The sequence below is a fragment of the Triticum urartu genome, chromosome 7 (assembly GCF_003073215.2).
Source record: "Triticum urartu cultivar G1812 chromosome 7, Tu2.1, whole genome shotgun sequence".
Taxonomy (NCBI): Eukaryota; Viridiplantae; Streptophyta; class Magnoliopsida; order Poales; family Poaceae; genus Triticum; species Triticum urartu.
This window is the reverse complement of record NC_053028.1, coordinates 500146210-500165305: the sequence shown is the minus strand read 5'-3', so window position 1 is coordinate 500165305 and position 19096 is coordinate 500146210. Positions and strand designations below refer to the sequence as shown.

Genomic DNA, 19096 nt, shown 5'->3' with positions numbered 1-19096 from the left:
AGGCTAAACCCTAGAAGCTAGCCTATGGTATGATTGTTGTTCTATATGTTGTCCTACACACTAAAACCCTCCAGTTTATATAGACACCGGAGAGGGTTAGGGTTACACAAAGTCAGTTACAATGGTAGGAGATCTACATATCTGTATCGCCAAGCTTGCCTTCCACGCCAAGGAAAGTCCCTTCCAGACACGGGACGAAGTCTTCAATCTTGTATTTTCATAGTCCAGGAGTCCGACTGAAGGTATAGTCCAGCCATCCGGACACCCCCTAATCCAGGACTCCCTCACTAGCCCTCTCTGGTGTCTATATAAACCGGAGGGTTTTAGTCCATAGAAACAACAATCATACCATATGCTAGCTTCTAGGGTTTAGCCTCCTTGATCTCGTGGTAGATCTACTCTTGTACTATCCATATCATCAATATTAATCAAGTAGGAGTAGGGTTTTACCTCCATCGAGAGGGCCCGAACCTGGGTAAAAACATCGTGTCCCTTGTCTTCTGTTACCATCCGCCTAGACGCACAGTTCGGGACCCCCTACCCGAGATCCGCCGGTTTTGACACCGACACTAGTCATGCGAACTAGCATAGCAGATGAACAGATCACATCTAGGGCACATACTAGAAACATGAATTCTACCACGATCTCGAACAGGAAGGATAGAATCACATACGGTGCAGCGGGAGTAGTACCGCCGGCGTTGACATTGTCGCCCATGTCGTCGAGGATGAGGTTGACAGGTCGGGAAAGAAGTCGTCGTTCGCGAAGTCGTCGCTGCCAGCAGTCGCGTGAGTGCGCTCCCCAAAAACCTGATTGCCCATCTCCCATACAGGATCACGAGAGGCGGGGTTCCGGAGGCCTGCTGTCCCTTCTCCCGGTGCACGCCGAAAGGAGGGATGGAGAAGACTTGCTTGACGGCGCAATGATTTGAAACGGTGGTGAGAAACCATACGAAGCGGCGGCGGCTAGGGTTGCCTGACTATATAGTGCGGGTCGGGTAGGTCGTGGGAGTAAACCCCACGTCCGAGTCGTCACGATCCAAAAGAATCGGAAACGGTTCGGTAATTAACGCGTCCGCTAATTATTAATTAATGACTCATTAATTTTTCCCGAGCAGCAAAAATATAAACAACGTGCATAGCTCTGTCCTCGGCTCAATCCCGCAACCCGCATCGACGCGGCGCGGCGAGCGAGGAGAAGGAGCGCGCGTGTAGGTCTCCTCTTCCCATGCTCATACAAGTGATAGAAGAGCTCGCCTTATAAAGAAGTGCAACTCTCTCTCAACTTTCAGGGTGGGACTAAACTTTAGCCTCACTCACTCCACTCACATGCGTGCATGAATGGGCCAAAAGAATTTCAGAATTTTAGTTGGGCTTTGGCCCAAAGGCCTACTAGCAAAATTCCAACACATGGTTAGTCATAAGTTGTTTTTTGGCGTTGATTTTTGTGTGGTTATGGACGGTATATGTGTTGGAAGGCTGGAGCAAAAAATATATGATTCATGCTTCACACTTTTGTTAAAACAAGGCGTCGCGTTAAGTTCAGTTTAAAAGTATTTCTCCTTTTTATACATCATTTTGTCACATACTTTGTGGGTTTTGTCGATTCTAAAATGAAAATCAAGGATACTCTTACATTTATTTTCCATTATTATTTTTATCAAGTAACGCAGTTTCTTTCTTCTTCTTTACTAGTACTAGTAGGGTAGTATTCCTTCATCCCATAATATAAGATGTTTTTCTGATATTAGTATAGTGTCAAAAAAAATATCTTACTACATTATTTGGGACGGAGGGATCTCTATTCCTAATGAAGCAGTTGATAGTCTTATTTCCAGAGTTTTTTTCGTCCCACCACTTTCGTTCGGTTTTTTCTCGTAGGTTAACCGTCGTAGATTTTTTTCGTCACCTCCCCCACTTCATCGGTTTATTTTCACTTCACCCTCTCACACAACGAAAAAAACTGAACGGATCAGAACTTTCCATACTGACATAAATTATTTTAGTAATGTCTTTATGTAAAAGAATCAATCACAATCAATCTCTAAAGATCAAATCTAAATTAATTAATCTTCATAACGTTTGTTTCCTTCCGAATCACGTCCATAACTTTCCTTCCTTGTTTGGGCAGAAACTGTTTGGTAACCGAATCACGTCCGGTTTTTTTTCGTAGGTTAACCGTCGTAGATTTTTTTCGTCGCCCCCCCCCCCCCCCCCCCCCGGTTTTTTTTTTTTTGGCCCCCCCCCCCCCCCCACTTCATCGGTTTATTTTTACTTCACCCTCTCACACAACGAAAAAAACTGAACGGATCAGAACTTTTCATACTGACGCAAATTATTTAGTAATATCTTTATGTAAAAGAATCAATCACAATCAATCTCTAAAGATCAAATCTAAATTAATTAATCTTCATAACGTTTGTTTCCTTCCGAATCACGTCCATAACTTTCCTTCCTTGTTTGGGCAGAAACTATTTGGTAGCAGAGATTAGGAAGCTTCCTATAAGTGTAGTAATAGGAAGTATTCTTTTTCTTGATGATTCGTTTCCATGCATGATGATAGTAAATTAGACCAACATTCACCACTATTTATCAACGTCATCAATCGTATCCATTCCTACCAGTTTTAAGGGAATCTGCTCGCTATGTCTTTTTTAAGGGGATTCGCTCGCTAAGTCGTCGTCGTACGTTATTTTCACAAGCAATTCCCCTAAAAAAGGCGTGGGTATTGGTAGTTGAACGCCCGCTAGGTTTTTCGCCTGTCCCATCCTCGCGCTGTGCCGCCGCCACCCGCCGAATTTCCAGCCGCCCGAGCCCGTTAACTTCGCCAGCCATCGGGTCGACTGCCCCCGCCCCAAACCCCCATCCCCGAGCACTAGCTATCGCCGCGTTGCCGCCCCAAGCTCCATGCCACCGGGAACGAATCAAGCGCCGTCCTGACACCGCCTTCGCCGGCCCAGCACCTCCAGCCTTGCATGGACAGCTTCAATGTGCAGTCTCCCTTGCTGTCTCACCTTCTGCCAGCGCATGCAGCGGCGGGGTTGGACGCGTGCGTGCTTGCTAGCTTGCTCTGTGTGCGTACATACTTGCTCTGCGTGCGTCGCACCGGCCAATGCGCATGATGCGTGTGTGCCTGCTTTTCTGTATGTGTATGCCAACGTGATGCGTGTGTGCGTTGCTGTGTGTGTATGATATAGATGGCCCGAGTGTGTGCATGCTGTGCTCTGCTCTCTGTTGATCTATGTGTTGGTGCTCCTGCTATATGTTCATGCCATACAAATGAAATTTCTGTTAATCTCCTGACATGTTGAGTTGGTTCTCTCTGTCTTCTGAGGGGGTGAATGCAAAGCAGTCTATTAAGCCAGGCACTATTGCTGAGCTAAATTGACAAAAAAATATTGGTAGCCATAGTTGTAGTTTAAGTAGTAGCGAGTTGTCTGATATGTATAAAGAGCCCGTTGCAACTGAGCCCGTTGCTAAATTGACAAAAAAGATTGTTAGTGTCACTTAATATGTATGAGAATATTAAATGTATTATTAACATGATTAATATTGAATTTTTAAAGTTAATGTGGCCCCGTTGCAACGCACGGCCGTTTCTCTAGTAGTTTTTAGTGGGGGAAACGCATGCATGTATGTTTCTGTGTCCAAATATGTCGTTTCTCTCCTGATAATTGTCGACCGCGAAGCAAATCCAGATGCGCGCTCGTTTTAATAAGGGAACCCAGGGCATGCACACTGTCACGCAGCAAAAGCTGCGGCTTGAATGAGTTGCCATGTTCTTGAGATGAGTTGAGTGACACGCAAGGGAGAGAAAAAAAGCAGGCATCTTTCCGTGCCCAAGGACAATTACCATCGTCCCTTTTCTCCAAGAATCGGATGCGGATGCGGGGACACCTCACATGAAAGGTACATCTAATCCGTTGGAGCGGATGGCAAACGTTTGGTTTGGGGTCGCTTCCCCTGGGTTATCTGAAGAAGAGCATCGCATTCCGTCCTTTCAATGCCGTCAAAATCAAGCACGAGCCCTTCGTTTCTTTGGTGCTCCCGTCCCGTCCCGTCTGCATCTACCTACCGTGGACGGTACCAGAAGAGGACCAGTAATGCGTGCGTGGAGCTCGACCGATCAGATTCCTTGTGATAGAACCAGTTCATTTGGATTCATGTCCTAAATTTGACATGGGTGTTCCTACTTTGCTGAACTTGTTTCGGGCTTTGCGGCAATGTTTTGTTCCGCGGAAGGCAAGGATTGCGAATTTGCGAGGCATGTGATGATTTTATCAATCTTAAAATTAATCGCTTCGGTCACTCTAGAGTGCTTTTATGATTAGTGTATGCATACTTACATTCATAAAGATGAGTGTATGTACTCTTTCTGTTTTTTTAGTCAGCATATAAGATTTGGTCAAAATCAAACTTTATTAACTTTGATTAAGTTTATACTAGAAAAAATATCAAGACTCACAATATGAAATCAATATTGTTAGGTGCATCATGAAATTATTTTTCATACTATGTAGCTTTAGTATTGTAGATGTTGATATATTTTTTACAAAGTTGATCAAATTTATAAAGTTTGATTCTGACCAAATATTATACTAGTATGTACATGTGTGCAAACGTCTACATTTACGCTGTGTTTTAAAGAAGAGGACCAGTCACAGCCTGCGCATGATCGCCTATTTAAGCTTCTCCTATTCTCGCCCACCCCGCCCCATCCCATTCCCACTCTCTCCCAGCAGCGGCGGCAGCGGCACGTCGTCGTCCTCCTCCCCCTCGCCGTCAGCGCGTCCGTCCAACAGGTGAGAGCCACATAAGCTTCCAGCCTAGCTAGGTGCGCACTCGTTTCTTCTTCTGGCGCCTGTCCAGGTTCACTTCCGGACCACGGTGGTGCTCCGTCGCGCCCAAGTTCTCTTTTCCGGGGGGCTAGAGGTTGTGCAAAGCCTTTTCGATTTAGCCCTGCAGATTCCGCGAAATTGCTCCGCCGTTGTCGGTGCTGTTAAATCCGGCAACTCCTCGTCCGTCAAGCGGCTATTTAGCCCTGGGACACGGGCAGATGTTTCTTGTCGCCTCCTCTTCGTCGTCTTCCACGCCGTGCGACCGAGCGGGGAAGGAGCGGAAAAAACCTCGGCTTCGGCGAGCTCGCGTACGTGTTGCCGCCTCGTTTGCCTGTGCCGTCCGAGGTTGTAGCCTGCCTGCTCTGCTCCTCGGGAGATCTCTTTCTTTTCTCTGCCCGAAAAGACACCGCTTGTTTGCTTATTTAACAGCCGCCACCGCCACCCCGTCGTCTTCTTCTGGGCGCACACCAGGTGCTTGTTCCTTTGTGTCAGCGGTGGTTCGATCCGCCTGCAGCGCTGCATTTCTCTGTGTTCAAACTTGTTGTTCCCCTTCGATTTAATCTGTAGCTCTATATAGTTTCTTCGATTTGTGTTTGAAACGTCTCCGGCATTTTCCGGTTTTATTATTAGTTGGCTACAGGCGTCCGTGCTAAAGCTCTGCGGAGGTTTAAGATAATCTGCGAATTGTTTTCTTAGCAGCTGCTGATTTTGAGGGGGTAATTTCCCTTCATTTCAAAAAGAAAAAAAAATCCCTCACTTTAGCAATACACGATTACATTCAAAGATTCTGAGGGATCCTTTGATTCAAAGGACTTTCAATTTGAGAGAATTAATCCTTAGGATTTTTTCTCTAGGTTGTTTGATTCATAGGATTGAATCCTACAGGAATTTTTTCAAAGGATTTCTTTGTACTACTTCCGACAGGATTCAACTTAAACCTATTTGAAGGAATCCTTTGTTTTATCTTTTTCCTATGATGCAATCAAATAACACACAATCCTGTAGGATTGAGAGGACGATGACATTCCAATCCTATGTTTTTCCTATTCCCGTGATTTTAGGATCCTACGAATCAAAGAGGCCCTGAATCCTTCTGTAAATGTGAATCTGGATTTCTTTGATTCCATCCTTTAGCACCATTGGATGCAAACTGCTCCACATAGACTTCCTGTTCCAGAATACTTTATATGTTAGGGGACAATCATAACATTAGTAAACCAACCACAACACAACCGCAAAACAAGCCTTGCACCTAATCCAGATCGCATTTAGTGCTCTGACATTGTCCTGCACTAGTTGCAGAGCTGGTTTCACCATATCCATATGCCCTATTGTCATGCTAACTTGTTGACTTCAGTTTAATTAAGTAGTAGAGGAGTGGAAGACAGCTGAGAACTGAAATGCGAGGGGGGCGGGGGGGGGGGGGGGGGGGGGGGGGGGGGTCTCTTTTTTTTATAAGAAGAACTTAAAAAAATATTGATCTGTTGATCCAGAGGCTGGGAACCTTAAAGCGGAACAGGGTTCATGGAGGGTGGAGGCGCAAGAAATGTTTCTGCAGCGGCAGCACAGACAAAGGAAAGTGCGGATGATGGCTCCTGCAAGCCACTGCCTCCTTGCTGTGTCAAGGCGCAGGCTGCTGTGGCGGAATCTGAGGCCAAGTGCCACGCTACTGTGGTGTCTGGGTGGTTCACAGGAACCCGGTCACGCTCTGGTATGTATGTTCAGATTGGTACTGTGTTATTGCATTCCTAGGAACTATAAATGCAGAGGCATGCAAATTCTCTGCTGTTCTGATTTCGAAAACAAATTTGTTGTATGTTCAGGCAAACCAAGCAAAGCGCAGTACTTCAACAATCCAATGTGGCCTGGTATTTCCCTGATTCATGTTCCATCCATGTTATTTCACCATGTTTTTTCTCAAATATTCCTTTTGCAAATGCTGTCCCTTTTACTATGAAAGTCACAATTATTTCACAGATGTAAGTTTCTCTAAAATGCTCGTAAACATTCAGATCTGTTCTAACATTTTTCCCAGCAGAAACTGTAAGAGTGTTTGCTTCAAGGAACTGGATGGTAAATATACCATCGATCCTAGCTTTTAATACTTGTTTGGTTTACGGAATGGAATCTGTTGGTACAGCATCGCCTCACTGGTAGAAAATAACAATCGCTTCCCAACAAAATAATGCAATGATTCCATGAATGGACTAATCACTAATGCATCCTAGGTTGATATGGTAACTGAACGCCCCATATTCATTTCACTTTTCTTCGCAATTTCTGTTTGTACTTCGGGTCACATTATCCAAGTAGATTTCGAGCGTGAAAGATCAACATTTGTGTCCCTGGAAGATTTTAGTACACTCCATCCCGTTCAGGCAAAAAAAAGTAGATAACATATCTGAAGTTATGAAACGGCATTATAGGTTTTACTGCTTGAAGTTCTTTGCACCATCTTACTTCTCTGGTTATGCCAGGTAACTTCTGTTTCTAGTGCGCGCATTGTCTACGAAAATTCCTTGATCTCTACCCGGCATAATACTGAAGTAACTTACTTGCTTGAGCTGGTCAGGGTTGTAACCAGAGTTGCTTCTTCTATACAGGGGAGGCTCATTCGTTGAAAGTAGAGAAGATTTTGTACCAGGGGAAATCGCCATACCAAGAAGTTTTAGTATTTGAGGTTATTCTTGATCTTCTAATTGTGTGCATGTATGTTGGTCTGAGTCTGCTGGACATAGTAATGTATAACGTGTTACATTGTGTATGCAGTCTTCAACCTATGGGAATGTCCTTGTGCTTGATGGAATTGTTCAGCTCACTGACAAGGATGAATGTGCATACCAGGAAATGGTTACTCACCTTGCACTGTGCTCAATTCCATCTCCTAAAAATGTATGTATTCTAAAATATGCAGTCAACTTATTGGATTTACCATTTAAGTTGAACTGGAGCATGCACTCCTCAAGTACTACAGCAGACAGATTCTTCTTTTTATGTGCAGTTACTGAATTATTTGGAGTGGTCACATAGATTCTTCTAAAAGTCGCTGAATTAGTCTTCATACTAAAAAAGATTCACTTTACTCTCATGCAGGTTTTGGTTGTCGGAGGTGGTGATGGTGGTGTACTACGAGAAATAGCCAAGCATGATTCAGTGGAGAGTATAGACATATGTGAGATTGATCAGCTAGTTATTGATGTAAGAACCATCTCTTGATTTTGCTTTGAAGTGTAATCATCTAAATAATCATATTCTGATGTATGCCTTCAAATCGATGCAGGTTTGTAAAGATTTTTTCCCACGTCTATATGTTGGATATAAAGACCCTCGTGTCAAACTTCATGTTGGTGATGGTATGTTAAAGAGTTATTCTATATAATGTTCAACAGATCATAGGGCATAATCCCTTTTTTATATAGCATCTCAAACTTGGCATCACGTCTGATGACTGCTGGTCTTGACTTTTGTAAATTTCACAGCAAACTTGCATTTGTTTTGCAGCTGTGGAGTTCTTGAGAAACTCTCCAGAAGGAAAATATGATGCCATTATTGTTGATTCATCAGATCCAATTGGTGAGTTCTTGCTATTACTACACCATACCTGCAGCCCTTTTAATTTTATTAAGGAGATCAAAATTTCATTCTTGTAGGGTTGACTTACATGATTCTTTTGTTTAGATACTTGAAATTTTCTTTCACGTCACATTTACAGGGCCAGCTCAGGAACTTGTGGAGAAGCCCTTTTTTCAGACAATTGCTAGGGCTTTAAAGCCTGGCGGTGTTCTTTCTAATCTAGCTGAAAGTATGTGGCTGCACACACATCTAATCCAGGATATGCTTTCTATCTGTCGAGAGGTATTCAAGGGTGGCGTGCGCTATGCCTGGGCAAGTGTTCCAACATATCCTAGGTGCTCTACTTCTTTGCATCATCTGTTCTAGCCTTTTCTCCTTTATCTTCGATGTATCCATTTGTTGTTATATTTTATGCATGCTTATTTTATTGTTCAGTTTCTGCTGAAATCTTGAATACTTAGAAACTAGCGTATTTGGGAATACAAAGTCACACCCAATTATATCATAGCACTACCTGTGAAGCATCCTGAAAGAAAAATAATATGAAAAACACAGTCCACAGTTGAGATGATATCATGCTCATATTTTCGTCAATTACAGAATGTAAGGTTTTTTCGTCTATATATCTGTTGCAACCAAGTTAATGTTGCTGCTGTTGGCACTGAAAGTAGTGTAGGCAAAACGTCCTAAACTTTGAGCTAATTTTCTTGAGGTTGAGCAGGAGCTGGAAAAAGATCGATCGTTTGAAATACTTATTATAAGTTACTAGTGTTCTTGTGCGAACTGAATGGAGAAATAGGTTGTCGGTTAGTCAATTAGCATACTGACCCTTCTAGTTCTAGGATACTCCTTAGTCCTTACCACTATCTCCATTTTAGCAGGTGGACTCTGCTCACTGCATGTTGTGGCACTCCGATGTCGGAGATGCATATGTTTTTTCCTTTTCCTAACATTTGGTGGTCCAGAGTATAAGTAATTTATCAGTTAGCTGTAGCTGCTCATTGTTTATATGCGTACCCATTTCATGTATATATATGTATATATATATATAACCATCGAAATACTTAATTTTGTAGTGGTGTCATTGGATTTTTGCTATGTGCGAAGGAAGGTCCACCGGTGGACTTCTTAACTCCTGTGAATCCAATCGAGAAAATTGAAGGAGCTACTAAAGATGGACGAGAGATGAGATTTTACAATTCAGAGGTTTCGCCCTCTGCCTTTGACAGCCCCTCGGTTGTTCTTTTGCTTAATAATTTTACTTGTTAGACATCAACTCGTCTTTTTTACTTGTTTAACAGATTCATAAGGCTGCTTTTATTCTGCCAACGTTTGTAAAGAGGGAGCTGGAGGCATATAACTCTTCCACTGAAAAGGTAAGTTATATAGTTATCTCTTCCCTTGTGCATTTTGATTTTTGATAGACTTTTGAGACCTTGCAGTGTTTTGTATTTTTCATCCCTCGCAAACAGCATTGATGTCTAACAAGTAGACTTGACATGCAAATGAGTTCTTGTCGATCTACAGACTAGTGATTCACAGGGGAAAAAAACCCTGCAGACTAGTAAATTCAGATTGTTGCAATGGAATACTCATTGGTCCTCTTGCTATTTCAACCCATGACAGGAGAGACCGGAGAAGCCAACCGCAAAACCAGTGAAGATGAAGGTAATGCGGGACAGCGCTATTACCGCTTCCTAGACCGCGGGCGGACACCTGTGTGCTATCCATCTTCCCCGATGAGACCCGCCGCACCTGTATATCCACGTTCCACGCCTGTCCTTTGCTACCAAATTTTATTCAATAGTTACATGATTGTGTGGTGCTCTAGCATAGTTGCGTGACACAACTGAGGGTGTAATATCACTAAATGTGTATGGTGTGTTGCAGTTGGTGAATAAAGGAGCAAACAGAAGGGGATGTGTGATGTGTTTCCCTTATCTGTAACATGTATGATGTTTCATTGTTGCGTGAGTTCTCGTGGTGCAAGTACCAGGACCTGCTATGTTATGAGCTTCTAACGTGCTCCCCCGTTCACTATTATAAGATGTTCTGACTTCTTTTGTCTGAATCAAATGTATATAGACACATTGTAATGTGTCATTCCAGTTTGTATGATGTCCATATGAAAATATCCAAAACATCTTATAATAGTGAACGGAGCGAGTTTTGAACTATACATGCGAAAACTGAGCCCATGGAATAAACTTAAACAACTAAAAAAGTGTGACAAGCCATATTGTGGCAATGAACTGGACACATGCTGATTGACATTGCCTAAAGTTTGATGATGTGGTACTTAGTCCACAAACCAAACATGCCCTTACTTGTGTTATTGCACCAATAAGAAACGGCTACATCGCTCCATTTTCAACCATTGAATTGCCTCATCAGAATACATCGCCATTAAAAAGTACCTATGGCCACATGCTCCCTTGCATCAGAATAGTGGTTCTTGTTTTAGGTTGTGAAATACTCGTTGTAGTAAGTACTCCTTTGTCAAATTATAGTGCATTTAAAATTTCTTCAAAATCAAATTTATTGAACTTTGATCAAATTTATATAAAATTTATCAATGTTACATTACAAATCAACATCATTAGAATCATTGTGAGATATTTTCGTACGTTATACATTTCATATTGTAAATATTCACGTTTTTGTAAACTCTGTCACAGTTTGACATTGAAAAAGATCTTAACATTGACAGAGTTGCCTTAGGCATGTCGTATTCGACGGACATGCCATACCACTAAAATAATAGCGTTGAGGCGTACGAGGCAATCTCTCATGACTCGCGAACACATAAGACCTAGCCGCCTCCGGCTTCTCCAACCCCTCTCACTGCCACCAAAGGGAAAAGCCCGCGAAACGGCGACGACGGGCGGGAGGTCGGAGGATCTGTCCACAACGGAGTTTGATGCGGCAGGGTTGGACGGTTGCGGAGGATCGGGGCAGGTGGCGGCGACAATTTTGGATAGATGTCGCTCGCCAGCAATGTTGCATGTGTCGACGACATTCGAAGGTCCCTATAGATGGGGTATTAGATGGCAGTGGGCTCGACCTCTAGCCTGGTTTTGGACTTTTGGCGTTGTACAATGTGGGCGTTTTCTTTTAGGTCGATTTAGTTAGTCTCTGTGTCTTGGTTGGGCCGGCAAGAGGACAGGCTCAACCTTTAGCCCGTTTTTGGCGTACAACGGTGTGGGCGTCTTTGTTTAGGCTAGTTTTAGGAGCCTCCGTGTCTTGGTCAGGGCGATGTGGCAGTGACGTTTGCCAGTTTGGAATAATGTCCTCCTTGTGTTATCCCCGTCTCACCATGCCAGTGAAGGGTGTGTGGAGGCATGTCTTCGATAGATCTTCCTGGGCCCAGTCGGATTGACGAAAAAAGTCCCCCCTCCCTCCCCCCTCCCGCTTTATATATAAAGCAACCATCACCGAACAAGTCGATACAAACACACACAGCACACCACCACACCAACACGCCCAAGACTGGATACAAGGACGCTGAAAACAGCAACACCACCCCAACAAACTCCAAGCAAACATCAGGTGAAACACTAAGTGCTACTATGAAGTCGTCGGGTCCTGCCATGAGCCATCGTGATGAGAAGTCGTGCATGACGAACAATAGGCTCTAAGACGGCACCTTCAGAAAGGGAACAACACCGTAGCGTCGCCACCGCCCAATCCAAGGATTAGAGTTTCCCTCGGAGCACCACGGCGACAAATGAGATACCGCAAAGACGCCTTCAAGAAGGTGACGATGCCAAAACGCCGCCGCCGGCCTAACAAGTCAGAGCGGGTTTTCACCCTGGCCAACACTCACCATCACCAAAATGGGTTACGGACAACCGCAACACCGCCATTGAACGACACACCCCGGCCATCATGCTGCCCACACGCCCATGGTGACCGGATAACGCCCGAGCCGCGTGCTCCGCCCACGAGCACCTCGGCTTCCACCAAATGGGCTGCTGCCCCAGCATCCGAGCCCAACCCTCATCCATGGACACACCGTATCGATGCAGCCGACCGGAAAAGGGGGTCTTTGCAGTATCCCCAAGGATCTCGATGTATTTTTCTTTTGTAAGGATGTGTTTGTAATTCCAAGACTTCTCAAAAAAAAGTGTCGAAAAACCTGAAATAAATCTAGAAAATATTTGCACTGTATAATTTGGTAAGAGGTACAATTATGCCGGTGGGATTTGTAGATTTACCATGATCTTGGTTATTATTGTCTTGTCTCGTGATGAAAGACGGAGGCAGGTCCGTGTAGCAGCGTGCATGGTTTCTCTTCGGGAGGAGAACATACTCTGTTCGCGTTGCTTCCTGCGACGGCCAGCTCCGCGGCCGCCCAGCCGATGTGGCGGGAAACCAAAAGCCGCACCTCCCGCCCTCTAAAAACAAAACAGAAATATTCCATAAAAATAATAAAAAAACATCCAGCGAGCGCAATCTCCCCACTGACATGCCGCACCCACCCACCGGACGCGTGGCCCGGCCCCACATCTCAGCCACCCTCTAGCCTAAACCAGCCGCGCCCGCTGTCCTCACTCCCCATCCGCGTCACGGTCTCACCTCGCTCACGGAGATTCGCGGAGGCGAAAAAACGCATTAAAATCTCGCCTCCGCCATTATTCCTCCCTCCCATATCTGCTCTCCCCGAAACTCTCCCCCAAACCCCAATCGCGCGAGCCCGCCCGCCCGCACGCACGCCAGCCCAGCGCCTCCGCTCCGCAATCCCCCGCACCAAACCCTAACCCTAGGCCCGCCATGGCCGGCGACGGGACCGACGCCGCCTTCGAGGACGAGGTGGAGCCGACGGTCACCATCAGCGAGTACATGGAAGGCATCGAGGCCGAGGAGCTGGTAACCCAACACCCCACGCGCTCCCGCCCTTCGCCGCCGTTTTTTTAGCTCGATCTGGCGGTGCTCACCTTTTTCTCTGCCAAACCCTAGGAGGCGGATTTGGTGCTGGGCGGGGACGACGGCAACGAGTGCACCTACGACGCCGGCTACCTCAAGCGCCAGGCCGTCTTCTCCTGCCTCACCTGCGTGCCCGACGGCGTCGCCGGGGTCTGCACCGCCTGCTGCCTCGCCTGCCACGACGGCCACGAGGTGATCCCCTCCTGTCTTCTCGAACGCCATTTGCTTTAAATGGAGATTTCCTGTTCGCTTGAACTTTAGTTCTACTAGTACAAAGCCGGATCAGCGTTCACAGGGGGCCTGAGAAGTGAGCAGCTGACGAAATGGGGAGGATTAATATTGGGGGAAATGTGGATCTGGATTTCCTGCGAGTAACTTTGTGTTGTTGTTCCCGATTGATGATGTGTTGTGTATGAGGGGCAAATTTTTTTATGGTGAACCTGAATCGGCATTAATACATAAACGTTTTTAAGTAGTGTACTGAGCCGAGACATGCTGTTCTCTAGATTGTTCATGGTTTTCGGTGCTTTACTAGCAGTCATGTGTCCTAGGCTCCTAGCAGTGAAGTTTTTGCCAGAACCGAAGTGTTTATGCTGCGTATGAAGTGCATGCAAGGCTGCCAGTGCATTTGAGATTTATTTTGTTTAGTTCGACTGACGGAGCATACAATAGTTAGCATTAAAGTATCCTAGTCAGTCAACCTACGATCCCAGTTTACTAAGCACGTTCCTGGTATTTTACAATGACCATTGCAAAAATTGCCATGGTGCTTAGATAGTGACTTGTATGGGTTTATCCACTTCTCAGCTTTGAACGACACAATTCTAAAATACATCTCCAGGCTGAAATTGTGCACATATTTATTGCTGGTGTAGATAATTTATTCAGGAGGTTGATACATATAAAATTAGGGGTGAATCTTGTTTTTGGTAATATCTGTTAGATCGGACCAGGCAATGCCATGCTTTTCAGTACGCTGATATTTTTTAGCAGAAAATATGGTGTTGTGTTATTGGTTCATGAGATCACCTGTAATAATTTTGTTTTGATTTTTTCTCCCAATCAGTGTGTTTCTCATTTGCATACATAGAAGTTAGGAAATGTAGCATGATGACTTCCCAGTTACTATCTTCTGCAACCTCATCTGTAATTGTGCATACAACTAATGCCTGGAAAGTTTGTCCTGTTTTTTTCTATAGGTTGTTGAACTTTGGACGAAGCGAAATTTTCGTTGTGACTGTGGCAACTCAAAGTTTGGAGGTCACCTCTGCAAACTTAGTCCTGAGAAAGATCCTGAAAATCCAGCAAATTCTTATAATCAGAACTTCAAGGGTTCCTACTGCACATGCAGTAGGCCCTATCCTGATCCAGAAGCCAAGGAGCAAGTTGAAATGATACAGTGCTGTATTTGTGAGGACTGGTTTCATGAGGATCATATTGGGCTTGACTCTATGGAGAAGGTTCTACTTTCCACACTTTTTTAAGGGGATCATATGTGCTAACTGCTTCCGGTGTTGATTCTTATGAAAGTTTGCATGATTTTGTATCACATATACCTTGAACTATTTTCGAGTGCTGCTGCTAGGTTTTGATTTTCAGAAACCAAGCATCCAATGTGCTATTTTCTTGGTCTGTCATTACTCATTACCTTCCTTACCAATGTGCTATTTTCTTGGTCTGTCATTACTCATTACCTTACTGGGTAAAAATAGTAAACAAATGAATTCGCATCTTCAGTGTTGTCTTGCCTCTCCACTTGCCTTTCCGCCCCTAGAAGTATGATTGCCCATAAAATGCTTATGTTACTTGCAACTGAGCATCTCTTCTTGATCAGTCCTGTAACTAAGCCTACATATTGATATAGCCCATAAAATGCTTATTTATAGGCAAAGTAGAAAACAAATGAATTTGTGTGTTCAGTGTTGTCTTGCTTCTTGACTTTGCCCCCCCCCCCCCCCCCCCCCATGTTACTAGCAACTGAGCATCTCTTAGTGCTACAAAATTTCAGTTATTCATAGGTGGTTAGTGCTTAATGACTAACTTGCATTGCAGATACCAAAGGATGAGGAAGGGGAGCCACTGTATGAAGAATTCATATGTCATCAATGCTCGCCTGTTTGTTATTTCTTGAAACTCTATCCTGATACGATCTGGGCTTCTAGTAAGCAGAGTTCTGTGTCAGAAGCTGTTACTGCCAATTCAAATGGTATGGAAGGAGGTTCATCAGGTCATGCTGACACTGAGAAAAATGAAAACGGTGCTCCTGTAGACCATCAAAGCATTGAAAATACCTTTGTCGAGGAGAACCGTACAATAGACATTGCAGCTTCAGATAAGTCCATTTTGGGTGACAATTCAGGCGGCAACTGTAAGATAGGAGTGGATATAAATACAACATCAGCTGATTTGGAGAAAACTATGCCCTTTTTCATGTCAAAAGGCTGGAGAGAGACCCTGTGTAAATGTGGAACATGCACCAACTTCTATGCACAACGAGGCATTGCACATCTTACTGATAAGGAGGACTCTATTGAGGAATATGAGAAGATAGCTAAGCAGAAAAGGGAGAAGAAGTTGGAGCAGCAGGAAGGAGCTGAAGCTAACTTCATCAATTCACTTAACCATGTCCAGAAGATAGAGATTCTGAGTGGCATCAATGACATGAAAAATGAGCTTCAATCCTTTATGGTAAAATTCTCTGCTTATTTGACTGTTGCTCACTTGTCCATGAGTTGTTGGTTATCTCTACATGCACTGATACCTGTAGCTTGTGTGCCTCCATGCTTGTGCTATCTAGTCATCGAAATTAGACAAACAACTATACTAATACAGAGAAAGGGTTCAAGGTCAGCATAGTTCAAAGTCCATCAGTACTCCTAGCTTCTTAGCAATACAACAATAACAATAGTTTATATTCATCACAGTAAATCTCTGATTTTAAATCACCATTGTCATTGTCAATTGGCTATATAATAGAGTCAGTTATTGTTTGCAACATGATCTAGTTACTGGTTAATTAAAAGTAAGTGCTGCAACAAATACCTAATCAAATAACGTGGCAGCAACCATGGTGGCATGGCTTTATTACCAATACCTAATTACATGGCCGACATCCAGTTTCTTTTTTTGATTTGGTCTGAGTTTGTGAGTTCTCATATAGTTCTGGTTAAAACTTAGAAGTTCTGCTCCTTATTCTAAATATAGCAGAATGGGTTATTGACAATTTTTCTCATGGTGAAATGTGAATTATACACTAAGCGGTGTTAATTAGGATCTCAGAGCGTACATGCCCAGGTCAATCTATAAAGATAAAATTATTTTTCTTCAACAAATATGCTTCATCGCACATGGTATCAAATAAGATCAGGCTAGGCAGCACTGCCGCATCTACCAGACTTTTTTCTTCTGAAAAGGAGGGAATTCCTCTAGCCTCTGCATCGATTGATGCACTCAGCCATCTTTATTGCAAAGTATTGGAACTGTAGAAGTGAAAACCAAGAAAAACAGACTCTAAAAGGCGATAAAGACCACAGTAGAGTTTATGCCACAGCTCTTGCATCACATATACTTAGACTGCCATCCAAATTGGTTGGATAGTCTGATCTACCATCAAGTGGCTGCACCCAGAGAACAAAGAATCATGTGTTTCTAGACGATGAGTAAGCACCATGCATGGATCCAATGTGTAGTCATATGAATAATCTTCAAGGAAATAGGCAACAATTTTTTGGTAAAAATAATAATATCATTACAACATGTGTATGATCAAACATGGGTTGTTTTCAATATCGTGTTTTAGAGAAGTTAGATACTTTATGCATAGGAGTATAACAAAAATGGAACATTCGGGACACAGCCAACCTCCCTTGGATACGGGTCATCTGTGACATACATGAAAGTGTCACCAGGGGTTGGTGCTAAATGTTGCTGGCGTCATAGGACTGAATGCACCCCCACAGGCCTACATGGTAGGATCAGGGGTTCTCTAACAGGGATGCAAGTATCCAACATGTTTTGCACAACTCATTTGCAGTCTCAAATTTGCATGCATATTTCACTAATTTGTTGTTCTGCATATAAATATATTCTTGATTATCTGGATCAATATATTTGAATTTGAATTTATTTGATATGTATATATCTGCATTGCCATTCACATTTTTAAAGAAATTCTCATTTCATTGTTCATATCTGCCCATGTGATTTATGTTAACTACAATTTTATTTCAACATGATGGCAAATTGTGTCCTTTTCCTTGTCTTATTAAGTTGTACTGTGTAGTTTATGCATATTTATGGTTCATTTCTTTCGTCCATGTACCTGATGGGTGTTTATTCGTAACTTTGAGCAGGAATCCTTTGATCCATCAAAACCTGTTACATCTGACGATGTAAAATCTATTTTCAAGAACCTTGCTAGGAAGAAGCAGAGGTTATCCTGAGCTTCAATTGCTTCAGGTCTTGCTTGAGAGGGTGTGCCCCGCTGCTGCTACTCTAAAATTTCCAACTGCTATCTGGCCACCGTCTTGGTGTGGGTACTGTTAACTTATGCTGTGGCCACCACGGCGTGTTTATCTACTGTACTGTAATGCTAGCTTCGTCGTAGTTGTGCTAGATGTTTCAAAGTCAGCTCGTGGTAGTGATCCGAGCGACCGCTGGAGTGAACTGCATGTTCCTTTGGATCAGAACTTTGTGGTGATTCGCATTGCCCAAAAATGTGTTCTCCATTGCTGCTGCAGAGAACTTGCTCTTGGGTTTTGGCTTACTTGGTGACGGCTTTGCTGGTTTGTTTGGGTGGGGTGGTGTGGGCTGCTGCTGCCGAGCAATGTTTGCCGCTCTCTATTAGCATAGTGATTGTGGCTGAAACTCCAGCACGGCTTCAACACAGGCCCCACAACTTAATAGAAGTCCATATTACAGAGACTCCCAAAGAGGCACGTCTTTGAAGTTAAACGGTAGGAGCAGGCAGACCTCCCGGCCAGTATCTGCTGCATGTTCTCCTGCATCCTTTTCACCGTGGCCTTTCGACTTTGGCCTTCAGATGGTGACCTGAGCAGTTGAGGTAGCAAACCTGAGCCATGGCTTCTGATGCTTCTAGTGCGCTACGCCAAAGTAGGTGCCGTAGCTTCATCCGCCGTCAGTGCTAGAGCTTCTCTCTATTCATACTTCAAAGATTTTATTTTCTGGGTGGGTGATGCAATCAAGCAAACTTGAGTCCAAACAAAATTTTATAGGATTCGAGTGAGCACGCAGTTGCGATCGTATGTTTTCCTATTCTTATGTTTTTCTTTTTGAGCTTGGCTTGATTTTATGTTTTCGCAATTCTATGAATTGTTGGTACCAAGTACGTGTTTGTTCCTGAGCAACGAGTCATTCACGCTTTTTTTTTGAAGTGAAAAAATGGTATTCCATTACGTTAAGACTGCTGGTTAAATCACCAGCTACAGAGTTCATTACAACATTAGGGAATTGGCCTAACCAGATTTCATAACTGCCATTCCCTAAACTAGTTCCATGTGCAGCTAAGGCATGCGCTGCATTATTACAAGACCATGGACACACATAAAGATTTACATTATCAAAACCGACTCTCATTTAAAATTTTATCTTCTGAAACAGAGCTCCAAGTGGCGCTAGGTCGTAGTCCTGATTTGAGATTGCTTGTTTCAGTACCCTGGAGTCCGTCTCAAAGATGGCTTGGTGACACCCCATGTTGATTGTTGCATTAATCACGTTTAAAAGTGCTAGTGTTTCAGCAT

At 43.7% G+C, this 19096-nt stretch overlaps 2 protein-coding genes across 5 annotated transcripts; both read left to right on the top strand.

The window, feature by feature from the left end:
• The first annotated feature begins 4650 nt into the window (after positions 1 to 4650).
• Positions 4651 to 10364, top strand: LOC125525743 (spermine synthase-like). 4 transcript variants are annotated; one of them, XM_048690750.1, is made up of 12 exons: positions 4651 to 4802; positions 6332 to 6549; positions 6662 to 6706; positions 7442 to 7518; positions 7608 to 7730; positions 7932 to 8036; positions 8119 to 8191; positions 8340 to 8411; positions 8551 to 8746; positions 9488 to 9617; positions 9713 to 9787; positions 10038 to 10364. In XM_048690750.1, the coding sequence occupies exons 2-12, from the start codon at positions 6363 to 6365 to the stop codon at positions 10110 to 10112; spliced, it is 1158 nt and encodes a 385-aa protein (XP_048546707.1). In that variant the 5' UTR covers positions 4651 to 4802; positions 6332 to 6362; the 3' UTR covers positions 10113 to 10364. The 4 variants fall into 4 exon arrangements, with proteins under 4 accessions (XP_048546707.1, XP_048546711.1, XP_048546709.1 ...); XM_048690754.1 differs by lacking the exon at positions 4651 to 4802 and adding an exon at positions 4873 to 5146; XM_048690752.1 differs by lacking the exon at positions 4651 to 4802 and adding an exon at positions 4889 to 5183.
• A 2642-nt stretch (positions 10365 to 13006) lies between these two features.
• On the top strand, positions 13007 to 18102 carry LOC125520193 (putative E3 ubiquitin-protein ligase UBR7). The gene is made up of 5 exons (XM_048685034.1): positions 13007 to 13280; positions 13371 to 13529; positions 14537 to 14797; positions 15390 to 16025; positions 17690 to 18102. The coding sequence occupies exons 1-5, from the start codon at positions 13185 to 13187 to the stop codon at positions 17777 to 17779; spliced, it is 1242 nt and encodes a 413-aa protein (XP_048540991.1). The 5' UTR covers positions 13007 to 13184; the 3' UTR covers positions 17780 to 18102.
• The last annotated feature ends 994 nt before the right edge of the window (positions 18103 to 19096 follow it).